Consider the following 18,532-nt stretch of genomic DNA (forward strand, 5'->3'; position numbering starts at 1 on the left):
ATTCTGTGAAATTGCACCCAGTTTAAATCCTTGGCCTTAATTAATTAGAAAAAAAGTCTCTCCCCAAATTAATAACTGTCAAAGTGCAGTACAAGCTTCATCACCACCTTGTTTAAACAATATTGTGAAAGATTCAAGGCAACATATGCATTAAGACATTAAGAGAGGTCAAATGGAGCAAATCTAGGAGCTATTGCTGGTGAAAGCACAGGAGGAGGAAAGAGTGGGGAGGGAGTCTTCACCTGTCCAAAGCAGAGATTACTAATAATTGGAAAACTACAGGTGACAAGTTTCATTCATATATCAAGCTTGTTTTGAGAACCTGGTATGTGAAAGGCACTGGGGTAGAAGAGGGGGTAATTAAAAATAAATAAAAGAACTCTCAAGAAGGGGAATCATCTGCTTGGGAAGATAAAACATGCTAATGACTATAATGACAGATGTGGATAGATGTCATGAGAAAAATACAAGGGAAGTTATGTGGGGATTCAAGAAAGGACTGGTTACCTATGCCCAGATTGCTAACAGCAACTCACACTCTATGCTGCCCTTCAATGACGCATCTGAACGCCCCCACCTCCTTGACAGTGGTAGGAAATCCTACCATAGGCTCCCATGGCACCTTCTACAACCTTCATTATGATTGTTAGACATCCATCCCCCCTACTCACTGGTGACAGGCAGGATAAGAGCACAGACTCTAGACCTGGAGTGCCTGGGTTCAAATCCAATTCCATCACTTTCTAATTGTGGGACGTTGGTCAATTCACTTAACCATGCTCTGCCTTAGTTTCCACCTCTTTAAAATGTGGATAAAAACAGCAGCTATCTACAAGGCTGCTGTGAGCATGAAAGGAACTAATCTAAGAGTTTACAACAGGGTCTACCACACAGTCAATGCTACATACTGCCTAATGCTGCTGAGTGTCAGCTTTTATCATTGTTATCACACGGGCATGCACGTATGAAGTATGGGAATGTGTGCTGAATGACTAAATAAAACATGAAAAGAAAATGTTGTACTTGAGAAGAGACCAGATTTCATAAGTCTGAAGAGCTAAATTTGGGAATATGCCCCTTGAGAAGCATTTCCTTTCACGTAGCTTAGGATTTGGATACCCTATTCCATGTCAATTCTAAAAATCAGTCATCACTATGGGAAAATAACGTTGCAGTGTTTAATAGCTTTTGATGTTATATGAAGTAGGGAAAAAGTTTACTCCCTTTAAATGTTCTAGAAGCAAAGCAATTCATTAAAAAAGGAGCTAAAATGTCAAGGCTGGAAGAAAACCTATCAACCTTGGAGGATAAGAACTATGATTTCTAAAACGCAGTCAAAAGCAGTGCAGCCCAATAAAAACCTAGCACAAGCCTGTCCCAAATGTTCCTTTAAGTTATTTTAGTTCACTGGAAACCAGTCACTTGCAAAGGAAGGATGGGGGTGGGGAAGGCTCACAGGGAGATATACCTGCTTCAGCTAAGATGTCCAGCTTAGGTAAAAATCTTATTCAGGTCCTAATGCACAAAACAGAGAGATTAGACTAATGTGATAAGCTTTCAGGCCTGTTTGATAATCCATTTTGTCCACAAGGCTGGGGGTCCTTCTCTATCTTTCATGCCAAACAGCATTAAAATGCAAAGCCACCAGCAGACTGTGAGGTCAACTATCTACCAGCCCACACTCAAGGTTCTTTACAATGCCTACAATTTTAGGTTGAAACCCCCAAATAAGTCTGAAACCCTCAGCAAGTAAAATGGACAGCTGTGTTGCCCACATAGCTGAGATAATGTTTACCTCTGTTTAACTATGGAAACTTTTATAAAGGCTATGAAACAGAACTTGCTCTTAAGAATACATCGTAATTCTTCTTAAGTAGTGTCCTAAATGGAACTTAAACTTTTCTCAAGGTCCAGGATTATTAATAAGCAGCTCTCTCCTGAAATGGGTCTGGAAAGTTATGACTGGCAGGAAGGGACTGTCCCCCTATGTATACACAAGCTCCTGATCTCCTTTAGTGAAGGGTACAAAGTGACTTAGCAAGTTAAGTCTCAGGGCAGAAATACAGGGCAGCATTATCTCAACTTGGGCTTTCCCTGGACCCACGGCTCTCCTTAGGACACAGGTAAAATCTTGTCAAGAGTTGAGAACAGAGCTGAATTCCTGGCATGGTACTGCTCTTTTATACCCAGGTATAATACCATCAGTTACTTCCCAAAGTCTTTACTTGGACCATCTATGCCCTTCCCTTCAGTAGAATGTTTAGAAACGTTGGGCTCTCAGGCTGCTGAACCAAACTTAGCACCAGCAATGTGACATCCTTCTCTGCGAGGAGAAAGTACTGGAAGTGCCAGGTGGCCCTGCTTCCCCTTCCCTAATGTCTTGGAAAGGCTTCCCTGCCAGGGACATAATCACAAATCCATTCTCTTTCATCTATTCTAAACTTCATGCTTGAGACTTCTAATCCTCTCTGGGCTAGGAATTATAAGCTTATTAAAGAAATTTACAGAAATCAAGTCAATAGTTTCATTCAGAGTCTGAGGGCTCTTCCCATGCATTAAAATACATGCTCTTCGTAACATCTGTTTGGGCTGGTTATAGGTTCTCAGATAAGATTGCTGGAAGCTGAGCTCAGGACAAGTAATATGCTACTGTGGTATTATTGCTAGAGGTTACACTGAGGGAGAATGGCATTTCTTGAGTATTTTAACATTTCATTTGCTTTGAATGCTCTTTCCCTTATACGGTTTACTCCTCACTTTGTTCAGGTCTCTGTTCACATCTAGCCTTACCTGGGAGGCATTCCCCGGCCACCCTGTATAAAATAACTCTCCATTCCTGAGACCCCATTCCCTGATTTTTTTAAATCGCAGCAGTCATCAGCACTTGGCATGCTATTTGTGTATTTTCTGTCTCCTTCCATGAGAATGGCAGTCCTATGAAGTAGCTGGCTTATCTGTTTTGCACAGGTGCTCTATAAATATTTGTTGAACGAATGAGCGAAGCATGATTAAATACTTTAAATATCATGTCATTTTAATCCCCTCCATCCTTCAAGTCATGCATGTCAAGTCTTCTTACAGCTAAGGGAACTGAGGCTGGTTACTCAATATACAGAGAGCATGCCGTGGTTAAGAGCATGGACCCTCGAACCAGACTGCCTGGGTTAGAGCGCAGCTCAGTCACTGCCCCCTCTGTGACCCTGAACAAGCCACCATATCATTCTCGACCTGAGGCTCCTCATTTGTAAATGTCATTAATAATAGCAGCATTGCCTCACAGAGTTCTTGTGAGGAGCTTATACGTATAAAGATCTTAAACAGTTCATGGCCCATAGCAGGCACTAAATCAGAGTTAAATAAATAAAATCTTAGCCTAGAAACACCTTATAAAAATTACTAACTTTCTCATTCTGATTTCTTACTTATAACCACATCCTGATCACAACCCGGCTTTCTGGTGCATCTGTCCATGAAGGAAGTGCAGCCATGGTTACTCTGGTCTGTGCGACACTTACGTATTTCTCATCATACGTGAATTCATCTGTGAGTCTTGTTTAATATGCTAACAAAATCAGGGTTCTGAACCAACAACACCAAGGCCACAGTGTAGTTGTGTAGTTGCTCACTGACCTCCTAGCCACTTTCCCCAAACAATACCACAACTTTTAAATCAACCATCCATAACACAAGCTGTATAACTAAGGAGGAGGACAGGTCCCAGCCTAAGAAATCTTTTCTCTAAACAGCAGAAAATAGAGAGAGATCACAGGCAGAAGAATATTTAGGCAAAAGGGAGTATTTCACCAAACAAATGCCCTCGCACCTGTCCACTCCAGACACTATTTCAGAACAGCATAGAAACTGTTTGCAGAAACAACCTGCTTGTCCAGGTTCCACTCGGACCTGGACACGGAATGTCTCACCTCACAAAGGGCTTTTAGCCCTCCCTTGAATGGCTGAGCCAATGCCAAGGCCATAAGCAGCCCACTGTCATTCAGCAGCTTCCCCACGGCAACTCCCTCATGTTACCTTGCCCTGATGATCGTGTTTCATCTCCCAGCCCCTTGGCAGCTCCAACTGTTTGTTGGCGAACATGTTGAGGAATCCCACAAGATCTCGGTTATGCTGGTAGCGCTCAAAGTGGTGGGCGTCCCGCCGGACTTTGGTGATCATGTGCTTCAAACACGTATTGTTTGTAAACATGCGGTAGGCACTCTGGAGGACAGAAGAGAGAGCCCACATTAACCTGCTGGGGACCCGCAACAGCAACGTGCTTACCATGCAACACAAGGCATATATAGTCTTCCAGTGGGCACAGAAGCTTCAACGTAATCCTAGACTCACACATGGAAACAGCAGGCTGAGCACAATATTTTGAGCAAAATAAAACAGCAAGACTACAGAAAGTAAGGAACCTTCATGGATGATGTTCAGTTTCCTAAAGAACAAGAATGCTTCTGTAGAGTCTCATTCTACAGGGGATGTTAGATCCTAAAGGTGGTCTTAGGCAAAAACCGCATAGTCATAGTCACACCATGTCAGATACAAGTATACCACCTCACAGTGAGCCCCAACATAGCCAATTTTTCCTCCAGCACTAGAAAAGATGATTGGTCTTTGGGTGAGTGCCAGATGAAGCAGTTGGCATACATTTGCAGCCAAGTTGTATGGAAAAATGCTTGGCGTGCTCGCTTCGGCAGCACATATACTAAAATTGGAAAAATGCTTGGCCATATATTTGAATATCAGGAGTATATGCAATGGGCTGAGTTGCTCTCACTGAGAGTCAAATGCAACTGAGACCACAGTAGATAAAGGTTTTTCATCTTATACCTTCTTCGAGGCATAATCTCAGTGAATGGAATGGCAGGCAGTATACGTATTTTTTTTCTTTATTTTTTGTGTGTGTGTGTGTATATGGCTGAATTTATACAGCTGAAATGCACACGTAATAAAATCCCACTGTACAACCACACAAAAAAGTGATTGCCTTGTAAAAAATGCCATAGTCTTCATCTCTATGATACTTAAACGAGATTCCAAAAATTAGCCGTAAGCCATGAGCAATCCACATATAAGTCAGTCAACAAATACTCATTGCATAATATCATGTGCCAAGAAGTAAAAAAGGAGTAACTGTATGGAGCTATTTCCCTGCATTCTGAGAAGGAATATGATATTCATGAAATTGACAAGGTTGTGAATGATCTATTCCAGAATTCTATTCTTCTCAGATAGATTCAAAGGATTCTTCTTACCTTTAGTATCCCAGAGCCACTAGATTGAGTCTGGAGGCCTTCAGGCTTTACTTCATGGGTTCTGTTATTTGTTCAGTCTAAGATAAACCAAAGCAAACCCAAAAGAAACCAGAATCCCTGGAAATAATTTCATTTTAATGAACATTTACTGTCTTTGCTATGCCCAGTACTGTGGTAGTTATTGAGGATGAAAGATAAATGAGTATGAGGACAGTTAACATTGTTCCTCTCTGTCCAGTATTCCTCAAGATGTGCCATGTTCTGGCCAAAGCATTTATTGATGATGGGAGTCCTTCTAGAGCTTTCTTCCCTTTGGCAGTTACCACAGCAACTGGGGATGTTTGAAATGGTTGCTCCCCAGTCTGGGTCCCTGGGTCCCTGAGTAACTACAGGGATCAGAGAACCCTGATGACCCAATTTGGGATGAGAAACAAAGTTTTGTCAGCTTAAGCCACCAAGATTTGTTAGTTTCTGTTATTGACACATAGCCTAAACTTTATAACTTTTATATAGTTTTTGATTGATTCCATCATTATATACTTTTTACTAAAATATTTTTGACCTATCAAAACAAAAGGAAGAAAGGAAGTAAGAGAGGGAAGGAGGGAGGAGGGAGGAGGAAGGAAGGAAGGAAGGAAGGAAGGAAGGAAGGAAGGAAGGAAGGCAGGCAGGCCACACTGAACTATCCTCAAATACTAGTGCACTAATTCCTTAGTACACCTGAGAATAAAATACTTTGAGGTTGTATTTCAACCTGACAGTCTAAATGAGAGGAGGTTTTGATGGTTGCGAGAAATCGTGAAATTCAGAGCACCGTGAACTCCCAAAGCAGGCGAGCCTACACAGGGGCTCCAGGCAATTAGAGAGCACGAGAGAGTAAGAAAGTGATACCATGAAAACAGAGAAGGAGACCAATAAAAGAAGTTGCAGGTTGTCAGAGACGAACGTTAGCTAACTAACAGTTTAGCCTGTGGCTGACCCTGCCTTGGTGTTTTATGCACAATCAGCAAGGCATCTGTTTTTTGCATTTGGCTCCGTGCTACTTATGTATTTTCAAAGAAGCCATTGCAAGCTTAGAGGCCTGAGACCACACTAGGTCGAGGGGCAGTGGCAATGAGCTTTCAAGTCATACTCCCTAATCAGTCTCTTAGGGACATGTTATTGTGGGGTAATTCTGTCAGCTAAATCATTATATTAACTGTTGTTCTAAGTAGGTATATCTCTTGGTCCCCCTGATTTCTTCCTTCCCCCATTAATCTAAGTAAATAGGCCACATCCTGATTCTTTATCTGGAGCACCAGAAATGCTCCTCTTTCAGCTAAAGAGAAGAAGGAGAACTTCATTAGGGCAAGAAGTAGTAATTAGGTGAAGGAACCTGTCCCAGCCCCAGGCGTGAAGTAATTCTCTGGGGTTGCACAGCTCTTTACGTTCAGGAGTCTTAAGGCCAGTCTTATAATTAATTACGTCCTTTCATTTTCCTCCTCTCCTCTCGGTAAGACATGTAACATAGTGCCAAGTTCGAGTGATCTGTGAAAAAAGCATCTACCAAAGTAAAGTAAGTGCAAGAAAGATTTCTTATCAGTAACTAGCAAACGATCTTTGGAACCATAGCTTTTTCAAGTCTGACCAACATGCACAAGATGGTAAGTGTCCATATAAAACCCTACGGCAAATGGAAACATCCCTTCAGACTGCTAGATTTTTATAAGGCAATTATATATATATAGTTTTGTGACATTTATACACATATGTATGTTTATATATGTTTATATACATATGTTTATTCTATTTTTGTTTTTAAATATATACTATTTTTGAATATATATTTATATATATAACTATATATGTGTGCATGTATATATAAATATAAATATATACATGTATTTCAGAAAGAATATTTATACTCCAGTTCATATGGAACCTTTCTAGTCACAGCCCTGTCACTCATGGACAAAGAAAATCATTTAATCTCTGCCTCAGAGATTAAATCTTTGCTCAACTGTAAAGTGGAATAATAGTAACTGCCCTGCTTTCTTCATAGGCATGTGAGAGTCAAGCCCAATGAAACAAAGGATGTAAAACTGCTTTGAAGAGGTAAAAATCACTATAAAAATACAGAGTAGAAGTAAGTAAAGGAATATATGAGGGATTATACCTACCATACCTATGTTATAACAGATGAATGATAGCAGTAAAATTGTTTTCTACTTTTTAGGTCTTTGAAGATCATGGGCAGCATCCCACTTACTATTAACTAAGGAAGGTTTTCATAACCTTTCATTAATTATGTCCTAAGCCCTGTGCTAAGCCCCGAGGATACAGAGATGAGCAGACGTCCATCATTCAAAAGGATGGGAAGGAACATTATAGGGAAAGGTGGGAGGAAGAGTTTCCCTGGAGGCAGAAAGCAGAGTTTGGAAATCAAAGGGCACAGTAGCAGTGAAAATACTGAAACACAGAGAGAACTAGCAGAGCAAAGAATGAGAGGGATCCCAGCACTCGAGAAACACTCAGCAGGTAGGATTCGACTACAAGAGCTTCATCTTCTGGGAAGCAGATACCGACAAAGCTGTGGGAGAAGAGAAAAGGGGCATTTCGTTCTCCCTTGGTGGTTCTGTAGTTCTCACCCGGTGAGAGTCTTTTCGGCGTTTGGGTTGTTGTTTTGTTTTGGTCTTAGAGAAAAAGATGCAGTAAACGGATGTGACTTTCTACCTGAAACCAAAGTAGATTAGGAAAGAACAAACAGGCCCTATTTCATCCCATGATGAAGTCTCATGGTAATGCACAGAATGATCTCGTCTGGGAAGCGGCTGCATATGGAGTCACCAGCAGTATTGGGAGAGCTGGGAACTGTTCCACTAGATGGAACGCCTTTAAATGGTCTCTCCTGTGATTTAAAAGGTCCCCTTTAGTTACTGCCTCTCTACTCCAAAACTCCTTTCCTAACCTTATCCTCGGTTGTTTCTGTTTTCCATGCAAGAACCTCATGGTTGAGTGAATGATCAGCTGAACTTCTTTAGTGGAATTCTGTTAAAATAACATTCGTTTGAGCTTAATGTGTTTTGTTTGGTTGAATGCTTTGAGGTGTTAGAAATGAAAAATATTGAGAGGAGTTGAGGGGAATGTTATTGCCATTTGGCAGGAGAATAAGAACATTATGTAAATATTCATTTCTTATCAATCAACCACAGTGCAAATAATAATCCTTTTTTCTTTTTCCTGGCATCTTTCTTTTCTTCTTTCTTTCTCACTCATTTTCTTTTTCTTCCTTCCTTCTCTCCTTTTTCTTTCTTTCTTTCTTTCTTTCTTTCTTTCTTTCTTTCTTTCTTTCTTTCTTTCTTTCTTTCTTTCTTCCTTCCTTCTTCCTTCCTTCTTCTTTCTTTCTCTCTCTCTCTCTCTCCCTTCCTTCCTTTCTTTCTTCCTTCCTTCCTTCTTCTTTCTTTCTTTCTTTCTCTCTCTCTCTCTCCCCCTTCCTTCCTTTCTTCCTTCCTTCTTCCTTCTTTCTTTCTTTCTTTCTCTCTCTCCCTTCCTTCCTTCCTTCCTTCCTTCCTTCCTTCCTTCCTTCCTTCCTTCCTTCCTTCCTTCCTTCTTGTTATAGTGACCATATGTCCGGGATTACCTGGCCCAGTCTTGATTTCATCTAATTTGTTCTTTTCAATAACATAGGTAAGTACATCAAAGCTAAATAAAATCTTTCATATTTCATAAATCCTTCATCAGGAATAGGTATACTGAGGGGTGCCTGGGTGGCTCAGTCAGTTAAGCATCTGACTCTTGGTTTTGGCTCAGGTCTTGATCTCAGGGTCATGGGATGGAGTTCTCCCCACCCCCACTCAGCAGGGAGTCTGCTTGTCTCCCTCTCCCCCTCCCCCCTGCTCACACATGTGTGCTCTCTCTCTCTCTCCCTCTTTCAAATAATAAATAAATCTTTAAAAACAAAACAAAATAAAAAGAATAGGTATTCTGAATCCACACTTGGAAACTATAATCACTCATCTACAGTGAATGTCTCTCACGTTCACAAGGGATCAGATCTGGTCATTCATATACCTTATTCACAAAACAAAATTTATTATGAACAAAATCAAGTAACATTGCTTCCATAAGATGTATGCAGGGATATGAAAATAGCCTGTCTTACACAGTCTGTATTTTTAATCATAAGGGATTTTACATTATTTTCATCTAGCTAAAGAGTAAAATGGAGGGAAAATTTAACTTATTAGCAAAACTAATTGTAAACTATCAATTCATCTATTTTGCAATAGTTGTAAGAATATATTTTTGTATTTTTGAATAATATTTTCCCCATTAAGTACCAAGGAGTTTAATGGTAGAATTAATGTATTTCTACAGCTTAATAAAAGCCAGAATAATAATTTTTGGCATGTATGTTGGAAACATTATTCAGTTACATATTAGGAGACATATTTATGTATTACATTAATTAGACAAACACAGTCATACCAACTATAAAAGACATGACACTAATAATTAAATCTTGAGTTTTCAGAATTCGTTTATGAATGCAATTTTGGAAGAAATCTGATCATACCAGCAGAGGGCAGTAGTATACATCTTAAAGCAAACATGATGCAAAAAAATGAAAAAAAAAATACAAAAAACAATTATTTTGTCTTTCAAGTTTTCCTTTAGAGTTATTACAACCATATATCTACTTAATTTCATTATTTTCAATAAAAATGATTAAGTTACTATTACATGAAATCTATTTTTTATGATTCTTTTAACATAAACTGATTATCTTCAAACCATAAAAAGATAGAATTAGGAAAGCTTTTAAATTAATATACTCCTTTTGTATGTTGAACATTTTCAATAATATAAACAGGGAGTCTATTGAAACAGTTATGGATAATAAACAATTCAAGCAAAAAAAAAGACTAGATAATAAATCCTAAGATTAGGAAACCAAATAAAAGTTTGCTTCATAACATTTGTTACATAATTTAGGGAAAAAAAAAGAGTCCATCAAGTAATACCCTCTGCAAAAAAAAAAAAAACAAAAAACTGTGCAACTTATTCCCATAAATTCATACCCTGAGATCATTAGCAAGATAAATCCAGCTACTTTAATTTCTGCCATAGATAAGTTAGGGAAGTAAGATTTCCTAAACCCAGCAGAATTTAAATTTACACAAACGCATAGATGCACAGCATGGATCATCTTTGTGGCCGGTAATGAAGACAGTTCAGGTAGGAAAAAAAAAATTAAAATGCTTTAGAGAGAATACTTTAAAATCAAGATTGGCTTCCCAGCAAAAGATGTTTTGAAATCATGCCCAAGAAAAGGGAAAAACAATGAAAACATGAAGACTAAAGAAACAAAAAACCTTTAAACTGCTGAGTATTTTCACACTGTTAAAATCTGTTAGTTGTCCAAAGTCCAGATGCATTACTGTTGTGACAAAAGCAGTGAGGTCATTTAACGCAACATCTCTTTATTCTAGGAATTCCAAAGTTACAGGTCATAGGCCAATTGCATCAGAATCACTTAAGGAACCAACCAAACAAACAAACAGATGCTTGGGGCCTGCACTAGACCTAATGGACCAGGGTCTCTAAGATCTGGGAATCAAGAATATGCATTTATTTATAGACCTTGACCAAGTTTAAAAGCTACAGCCTTTTACCACAACCCAACAACTGTGAATCCAGCGTCTACTTGAAACAATGTAGTGATGAGGAAGTTGTACCCAAGAAGGCAGCCTGCACTGGCAAGCTGGTTGGTGAGGTCATACTGGCAGCTTAAAACTAGCTATAGCTGGGAGTATTAACATTACAGAAACCAGTAAATGCAAACCAGGTCTTGATATTATTTCGTGGGCTATCTAGGATAGGTGTGGGCAAGCTATGGACCCGTGGGCTGGCTGCCTGTGTCTGCAAAGTTTTTTGAGATACAGCCACGTCCATTTGTTTACATGTTGTCCTTGGCCCAGAACCTGAAAATACTTACTTTCTGGGCCTTTACAAAAAAGTCTGTTGCTTTTTTCTAGATGTAAGGTCTAGACTTAAGAAACTGATGGAGAAAATGAAATGCTAATAATACAGATTAAACTTCACACTGCTGTTACACTGCATGCATGCGAGCTTACCCACGCGCACACGTGCACACACACACACACACGAAGATATTTAGGTCCAGTATTCAGAAACTATGACCTGGCTCAAAAAGAAGGTACTACTGACCTCACTAACCCAGGAGTGTGAAGCTCCAACTTGTGTCTCCCCTGCTTCACTGTTGTCTTAATGGTTAAAGTAGATGAAAACATTCGTGTTGGAACTACACTTGTCTGTAAACAACTGTAGGTTGGCTACTGATACAAGACTTCAGCAAAAAGCAACAAAAGCATTCTGTGTCAATTTTATTATTATTTGTAAATTGTGTGCTATACATCCTTCACTCAGTAAAATTTGTAAGATACACACACACACACACACACACACAATTTTCCCAGAGCTGTTGTTGAACATTTACCAGCAAACCCTTGAACACTACTATCCAATCAACTGCTCTTTCTGGAAGCCTTTCTTTTCTCTTGTCCCCACCTACTGAAGTATTAACAAGAATGTCTGTTCTTTCTCCAAAACACGTCCCATATTCATCCACTTGCACTATCTCTACTGCTACAGCACTAGTCCCAGTTCCTTCTACGTCTCACCACAGGACCTTTTCACTTGTTTCCCTGATGCCAGTCTTGCCCTCTAAAACCCGTTCTCAGCAAAGCAGCTAGAAGGAACTTGTAAACACTGACATTACACCCCTACAGGAAATCCCTTTAGAATAAATCCATTTAGAATAAAGCCCAAACTCTTTGCCAGATCATACCAGCCCTACTTTCTGAAGTCCTGCTCACCTCTCTGCCCGTATTATATACCACATCAGACTCATTCAAACCTTAGAGCCTTTGCTTTTCCTTGGCAAGGAAGGTTCTGCTTCGAGACCTTTACCCTACTGGCTTCTTGACATTTTACAAACAGCTTAAATGTGGCTCCCCCAAAGAGGTCTTCCTGTCCACCCAATCTAAAGCAGTGCCTCCAGGAGCTCATCCTTGAGTACCCCCTCGCCCCGTGTATGGTACCTCATGCCATACCACACCATTTGAATTACCTTTTCTGGTTCACTAGTTTGTTACTCTAATCTGCTCTGTCTTGTTGACCACTCTAGCCCCAGTCTAGGCTGTACCAGGCAAATCACAGGCATTTAATAAATCCTGGTTGAATGAATGCATGAACAAAGGGACAAAGAGATAAGCAAAGGAAAACCTGATCTATCTGACTTCAAGCCTAAAGTTCTTCCCACCACAGAATGATACTGTTTTACAACAGTAAATGTGACAACTGTAAATGTTAGCCCACTCTTCCTTGTATAAAAGCCTTACCGTCTCTTAAAATTATCCTCTATATGAGTCTAGGTTCATGTACCCTGGCTTCTCCCTACCTTCCCAGGCTCAGACTTGACTTTCAGGGTGTCCTGTGCCCTTGACCCACCAGCCATGCCAAAGGGCTGTCCTAGCAATCCTGCTCCAGTACTTCTGCAGTAATTACCCAGACAGCTCTACTTCATAGACCTTTAAAATATGCCTCTATTTATTGATTTATTTTTCAGATTCCAGCAATGTATACAGTTTATATTTTCTCTTTCAGAAAGCATGTGCCACAATCTCAAAGACTGACCTGACCACTGCCTGCTGTCGACGCTCAGATATTTAGTTACCTTTTTGCAGGCGAAATAAAGTGGTCATTAAGAGCTTAGTCTCTACGGTTAGTATCTCTGGGATTTTAACCCCAATGATGCCACTTAGTAGGGGTATAACTTTAGGAATGGTTTTTTTTGTTTGTTTGTTTTGCGGTTTTTTTTCTATATATAGGGTTGACATGCCACATTACATTAGTTTCAGGTGTACCACATAGGGATTTGACAACTCTCTACTTTATGCTGTGTTCACCACAAGCGTAGCTACCATCTGTCACCATACAATGTTATTACAATACCACTGGCTATATTTCCTACGCCACAGCTCTTATTCCCATGATTTGGTCATTCCATCACTGGAAGACTGTTTCTTAGGAACGTTATTTAACTTTTCTATGCTTCAGTTTCTTTGTCTGGAAAAATGGAAATTTTATCTGACTCATAGGTGTATTGGGACCAAAAGGGTTAAAACATATATAGTGCTTAACACAGACCTTGGGACACACTTAGTGCTCAGTAAACAGCTCTTGTCATTCTTACAATTACTATGTAAACGAGGATAATTTCTTTGGCCTATTGCTTTTTCCATCACAAACTCTCAGATTTGATACTCACAGGGTTAGAATGCAGCACGGTGAAGAACTCTGGGCTGATGAGGAACTTCACAGGGGGAGACTGTAACAGCAACGTGAGCCTGGATCTAGAGGTAGAGTGGGGCAGGACGTTCTCCCGTCGGAAATCTAGATGGGGCAGACCATCTAGATTTAGTGGAAACATATTTATTCACTTCCATCTATGTTTTAAAAGAACCAAAGAATACTTATATCATTTACTATTATTTTAATCCACCAAACCCTCTTTGCTTTGATGTAAATTCATAGATAAAACCTGACTAAAATGGAATTGAGTATCTCTAGCCACTATTAACATTTTAATGCATCCTTAGATGTTTTAAGTGATCAGATTCAATCATTTTCCTCTATCCCACACATCCAGAGATTAAAAAGTCATTTATATTCTATTTTGTTTTGTGATTCTTCTCTTACTACTAGTAAAAAGTCGAGGATTAGAAGAGGTCTCTGGTGAATTCTACTATTTGCATTGGATTACCAGATCTTATTGAAGATCAAAAGTTCACTAAAAGAAAAACCTCATTTCTTGGAAATCCTTATTATTTGTTTTCTACTTTTCTGAGATTACAAACCAAACCAACCTATAGACTCTTACCTGCACTGGCTTGGTGAAAGTCAGCTTCCTCCCCTGCCCCATCGATAGCGTTGGTATTTTCCTCAGGCCTCTCGTTAGTCATGGTTCTGCGGATACTCTGGTACCTAAAATCAGGAACCTAGCATTACAACACAGCAGCCTCCAAAATGAGGGACTCAACCATTCCCCCAGAGCCCAGAAATTTTCACCATCTTCTCAGCCTCAACCAAAGTTTCTTCCCCCAACCCCCCGCCCAATTCCCTGACATTCTGGGCCATCTGTTGTTTAAATAAATTACAACGCATTGAATTTCTTCTGTCTGTTGTTTGTGGAACATTTTCCTAACAAAGTAATAAAACTTAAAAAAAAAACCGCAGCCCCTAACCAAAGAAAATTAAATTCTTATATTGTTAAAGAAAAGAACTTTTTATTTCATAGCCATTCATTTTCAAAAAAGAATGACATTTAAAAAGCTTAAGTTGATAATAAAGATGCATGATGAATGGAGATTCTAGATATTTAGAAAGGTATTTGATTCATATCATTTATGTATATGCTCTGTTTTACTAAAAATCAATGCCTTGGGTTGGCGAAAGGGATCATCATTACTTATTTCCTCTCTAGTTTCCAAACAAGCAGTGTATGCCTGTGGTTATTATTTTTTTAACCAAGAGAAGTTCACCGAAGTCTATAAATCAAGAGGTACCAGCTACATGTTAATGACAGGTCACCCAAAGATGAAAGAGAGACATCCATGTTTTCTACTGTGGCCCACATAAAAATAAGCCCAACCACACTACAGTCATAGTGAAAATGCCCATCCTCACCTCCGGTTCAGCTGCTCCATTTGCTGTATGGAGTTGGACCTCTGCAGCACCTGGGGGGCCGGGGGCGCTGTTGGCCGCTGCCACGTGGTGGTTCTGTTGACGTGATCCACGTAGAAGATCCTGCCATGGCTGTCAATGCGTGCCTCCCAGTCTTCACAGTAGGAACGTACCAAGAAAGGTTAGAGGAAGAGCAGAGGCCATTAATGTGGTTCATTAACTTCAGCATGGGTTTTCCCTGACATGCTAGAAATTGGGGCTAATCACATATATCTCACTGCGTCATCAGGCACCTCCTTCAGTCCACTTCAGGATCTGCTGTGATCCGTTAGTAAACATACCCTGTGTGTGTAATACCCCCGCTTTAAAGAATCTCTGAATGTAGAGAATCCTTCCAGATCTGTCCACAATGCCCATCTTCATATATGAGTGCCAGTGTTTTATAAATACAAGTTGTTGGTATCATAAGACTTTGGATATTTGCATTGAAATTGGTGTCAATGATTGTTGTCACCAAAAATTGATTTCTCTCTCTCTCTCTCTTTTTTTCCAGCTTGAATGAAAGTATAGCTGGAAGCTTCCAAGTGCATATTTACATACAATTCTGATAAATGTAGGGGCGCCTGGGTGGCTCAGTTGGTTAAGCGACTGCCTTCGGCTCAGTCCTGGAGTCCCGGGATCGAGTCCCACCTCAGGCTCCCTGCTCGGCAGGGAGTCTGCTTCTCCCTCTGACCCTCCCCCTCTCATGCTCTCTCTCTCTCTCTCATTCTCTCTCTCAAATAAATAAATAAAATCTTTAAAAAAAATAACAATTCTGGTAAATGTAGTCTTCAGAAGAAAATAAAGCTAGCCCAGTCATCAAATACTATCATTATCTACAAACTTCCATTTGCACTTTCCCAAAGATGAATACATTTTCAGAACAAGGGTAATTACTTGCCTTCAAGCTCAAATAAATACAACGTTTTAAAATATTATTTAATTTTATGTTTAAGCAATCTCATTAAGTCTGTTCACCTTTGTAAGCAAATATATAAGTGCATGTTCAGTAGAAACAGAAAGCACAGTGATCTTCAGAGCCAGACCGACCTCCTCTGTGGCTCTCTAAAGGGCCATTCTCCCATCAAAATACACAAAGCACGAGCTGATCTTTTCAAAAGGCAAAATTTTGAAACTAACTGTAGTTGGGAAGTGCAATTTATACATAATATACAAAAACAGCAGAAGGATGCCTGGGTGGCTCAGCCAGTTAAACGTCCAGCTCTTGATTTCAACTCAGGTCATGATCTCAGGGTCGTGGGATCAAGTCCTGCATCTGGCTCCATGCTGGGTGTGGAGCCTGCTTGGGATTCTCTCTCTCCCTCTCCCTCTGCCCCTTCCCACCCCCACTCTCTCTCTCTAATAAATAAATCTTTAAAAAATAAAACAGCAGAAATCTATTCTTTAACCAGCAAAGCTTTTATACATCTCTATTTCTGTGTAAAGTATTTTTTGAAATTAATAAGCACCATTCTCCTTAGCAGCTCAATTATTTCAAAACTACCCATGTCAGCACATAGCTTATCAACAGACACCATGGGTCTAACCCTGGAGACTAGGAGGACGGCATGTTTGCTCCTGATCCCCTATGGCATTTACTCTGGAGGTGAATAGAGCAAGTATTCTAACAAAGTTCTCAGGGTTGGAAAGACCTGAATGGTAGACCCCAGCCAGCAGCAGCTGATTACTGAGGGCTGCCTCAGTGGGGGGGTGGAAAGATCTGTTTTTGTTGACCCTAGCACATAGTAATTGATGACAAATGGCAAGAGAAAGAAAAATTGGGCTGAGAAAAAGCACCACACAGACAAAAAACAACTCAGTGTCACTCAGGCTCCAAGGTAACACAGACTTACAATGAACCAGCCTGCCAAACCTGAATTCTTTGGACACAGTTGCAATCCCATCAATGAGACATTTCCAAAAGACCTCGTGATCAGCCTGCCATAAGCTGACAAATAGGAACTACATTAGAGCCTTTTCAGAAACCATTTTCCAAAACCCTTTGATCTATTCCATTGTTCTGCTCTGCTCTTTGCATACTTTCCCACCTCAAAGATTTTGAGAACCAATTATTCCATCTCATTAGAGCCAGGATAATTCAAGCACATAGCATATGCAACTCAAATGCACAAGAAAACAAGTGGCCATTTCTTTCCCCAAAAATGTTTACAGTAGCTTCCAATTTTAAAAACGTAGAATAGGTCAATTAGGGATAAAAACAGAACTGAAGCCAACTAAAGAAAGTAGAAAGAGAGGTGCTGCCAAGCTCCCAAGATAAGCTTATAACTCAAATTTGGCTCTAAGTTTTCTGGCAGTTAAGGCAGAAAAGAAAACACATTGTGGCATACTTTCCATTTTCTGACAAAAGAAAGTAAAAAAAATATCTTCAAAGATAGAACTTTTTCCTTGAACAAACTACATAGGAATTTACCCCACAGAATGTGGTCTCTATAAGGGCCATATGGGTAAGAAAATGGGGGAGGAGGGAGAGTGGGGAATCTCCGCATATATTTACCACTACACTTTGCACATAGCATGAAATGAATGAACAAATAATTTCAATAACATAAAATCATAACAAAAAGATTCTTGTGTTCGCTTTCCACAAAGTCCAGGAATAACCTTAATGTATTTCAACAAAGATACCTCTGTGTGCCATGAGGAGAACAAGAAAATGAGGTCCGAAAATTTGCTTTCAAAGAACGTGGGACATTGGAGGCACATTAAGACTATCCCTATCAAATGTCATATCTTTAAATTGAGGCTGTTACTTAAGATCCCATAAAGAGAAATGCTGTCTTGCTGATTTCAAGTGGACACTTATCATCAGATTGAGAAAGGCTGTTCTGTTGTTGACTCTTACCCAAGTGGTCAATACCCTTCCATCCAGACAAAGACAGTAGAGGTGCCTATAGGAAGATTAGCTCTCTATTGTATCTATCAAAGTTTCTTTGCAGGGTGGAGAGAGGTGGGTATGGTTGCTTATAAATTTTTATATTGGGCCTGGTTTATTCTTGGTACAAGTAAGCATATGAGAACTCATTGCCCAGCATCAAAGTTGTCTTTCAGAGACCAGGATAAAATCAGACAGGCAGGATTAGAAGACTGGGAACTTGGCATTTACTTCCTTGTCTTGCCACATTGTAAAGTGGGGTGTATAATCAGTGGGCAAATGAGTCTGAGAACAATGTATTGGGGTGCGTATGTATATGCAGTGCACCAAATTGGGAAGTAGAAGGCCTGGGCCTTCTGGCCATGGCTTTGTCACACCTTTGCTCCATGACCTTCAATAAATCACTATACCTCTGAATCACAGTTTCTTTACCTGAAAAATGAGAGGACAGTATTATACCTTGCCAAGATCCCTTTCAGTTCTAAAATTATAAGAATCTTCAAAATGACACCCATTTTTCTACATTAGGTTTAGTAAGAACCTATCAACATCTTATGTCTAGGCCAGAATTTGCAAACTAAACTCTAATTAATTT

The 18,532-nt window shown here is 39.8% G+C and overlaps 1 protein-coding gene across 12 annotated transcripts in view; it reads right to left on the reverse strand.

Moving 5' to 3' along the window:
• The window catches only part of HECW2 (HECT, C2 and WW domain containing E3 ubiquitin protein ligase 2), a 363,868-nt gene that overhangs the window by 97,153 nt on the left and 248,183 nt on the right, over positions 1 to 18,532 (reverse strand). For all 12 annotated transcript variants that reach the window (XM_064586855.1, XM_064586854.1, XM_064586849.1 and 9 more), the window contains 4 exons: positions 15,009 to 15,159; positions 14,203 to 14,306; positions 13,591 to 13,715; positions 4,030 to 4,215 (listed from right to left, as the gene is read on the reverse strand). In XM_064586855.1, the coding sequence (XP_064442925.1) occupies positions 4,030 to 4,215; positions 13,591 to 13,715; positions 14,203 to 14,306; positions 15,009 to 15,159 (566 nt within the window). The remainder of the gene's footprint in view (positions 1 to 4,029; positions 4,216 to 13,590; positions 13,716 to 14,202; positions 14,307 to 15,008; positions 15,160 to 18,532) is intronic.

Source organism: Mirounga angustirostris, unplaced genomic scaffold, assembly GCF_029215605.1.
Source record: "Mirounga angustirostris isolate CCGP_5_RB_7025 unplaced genomic scaffold, mMirAng1.0.hap1 SCAF_3, whole genome shotgun sequence".
Taxonomy (NCBI): Eukaryota; Metazoa; Chordata; class Mammalia; order Carnivora; family Phocidae; genus Mirounga; species Mirounga angustirostris.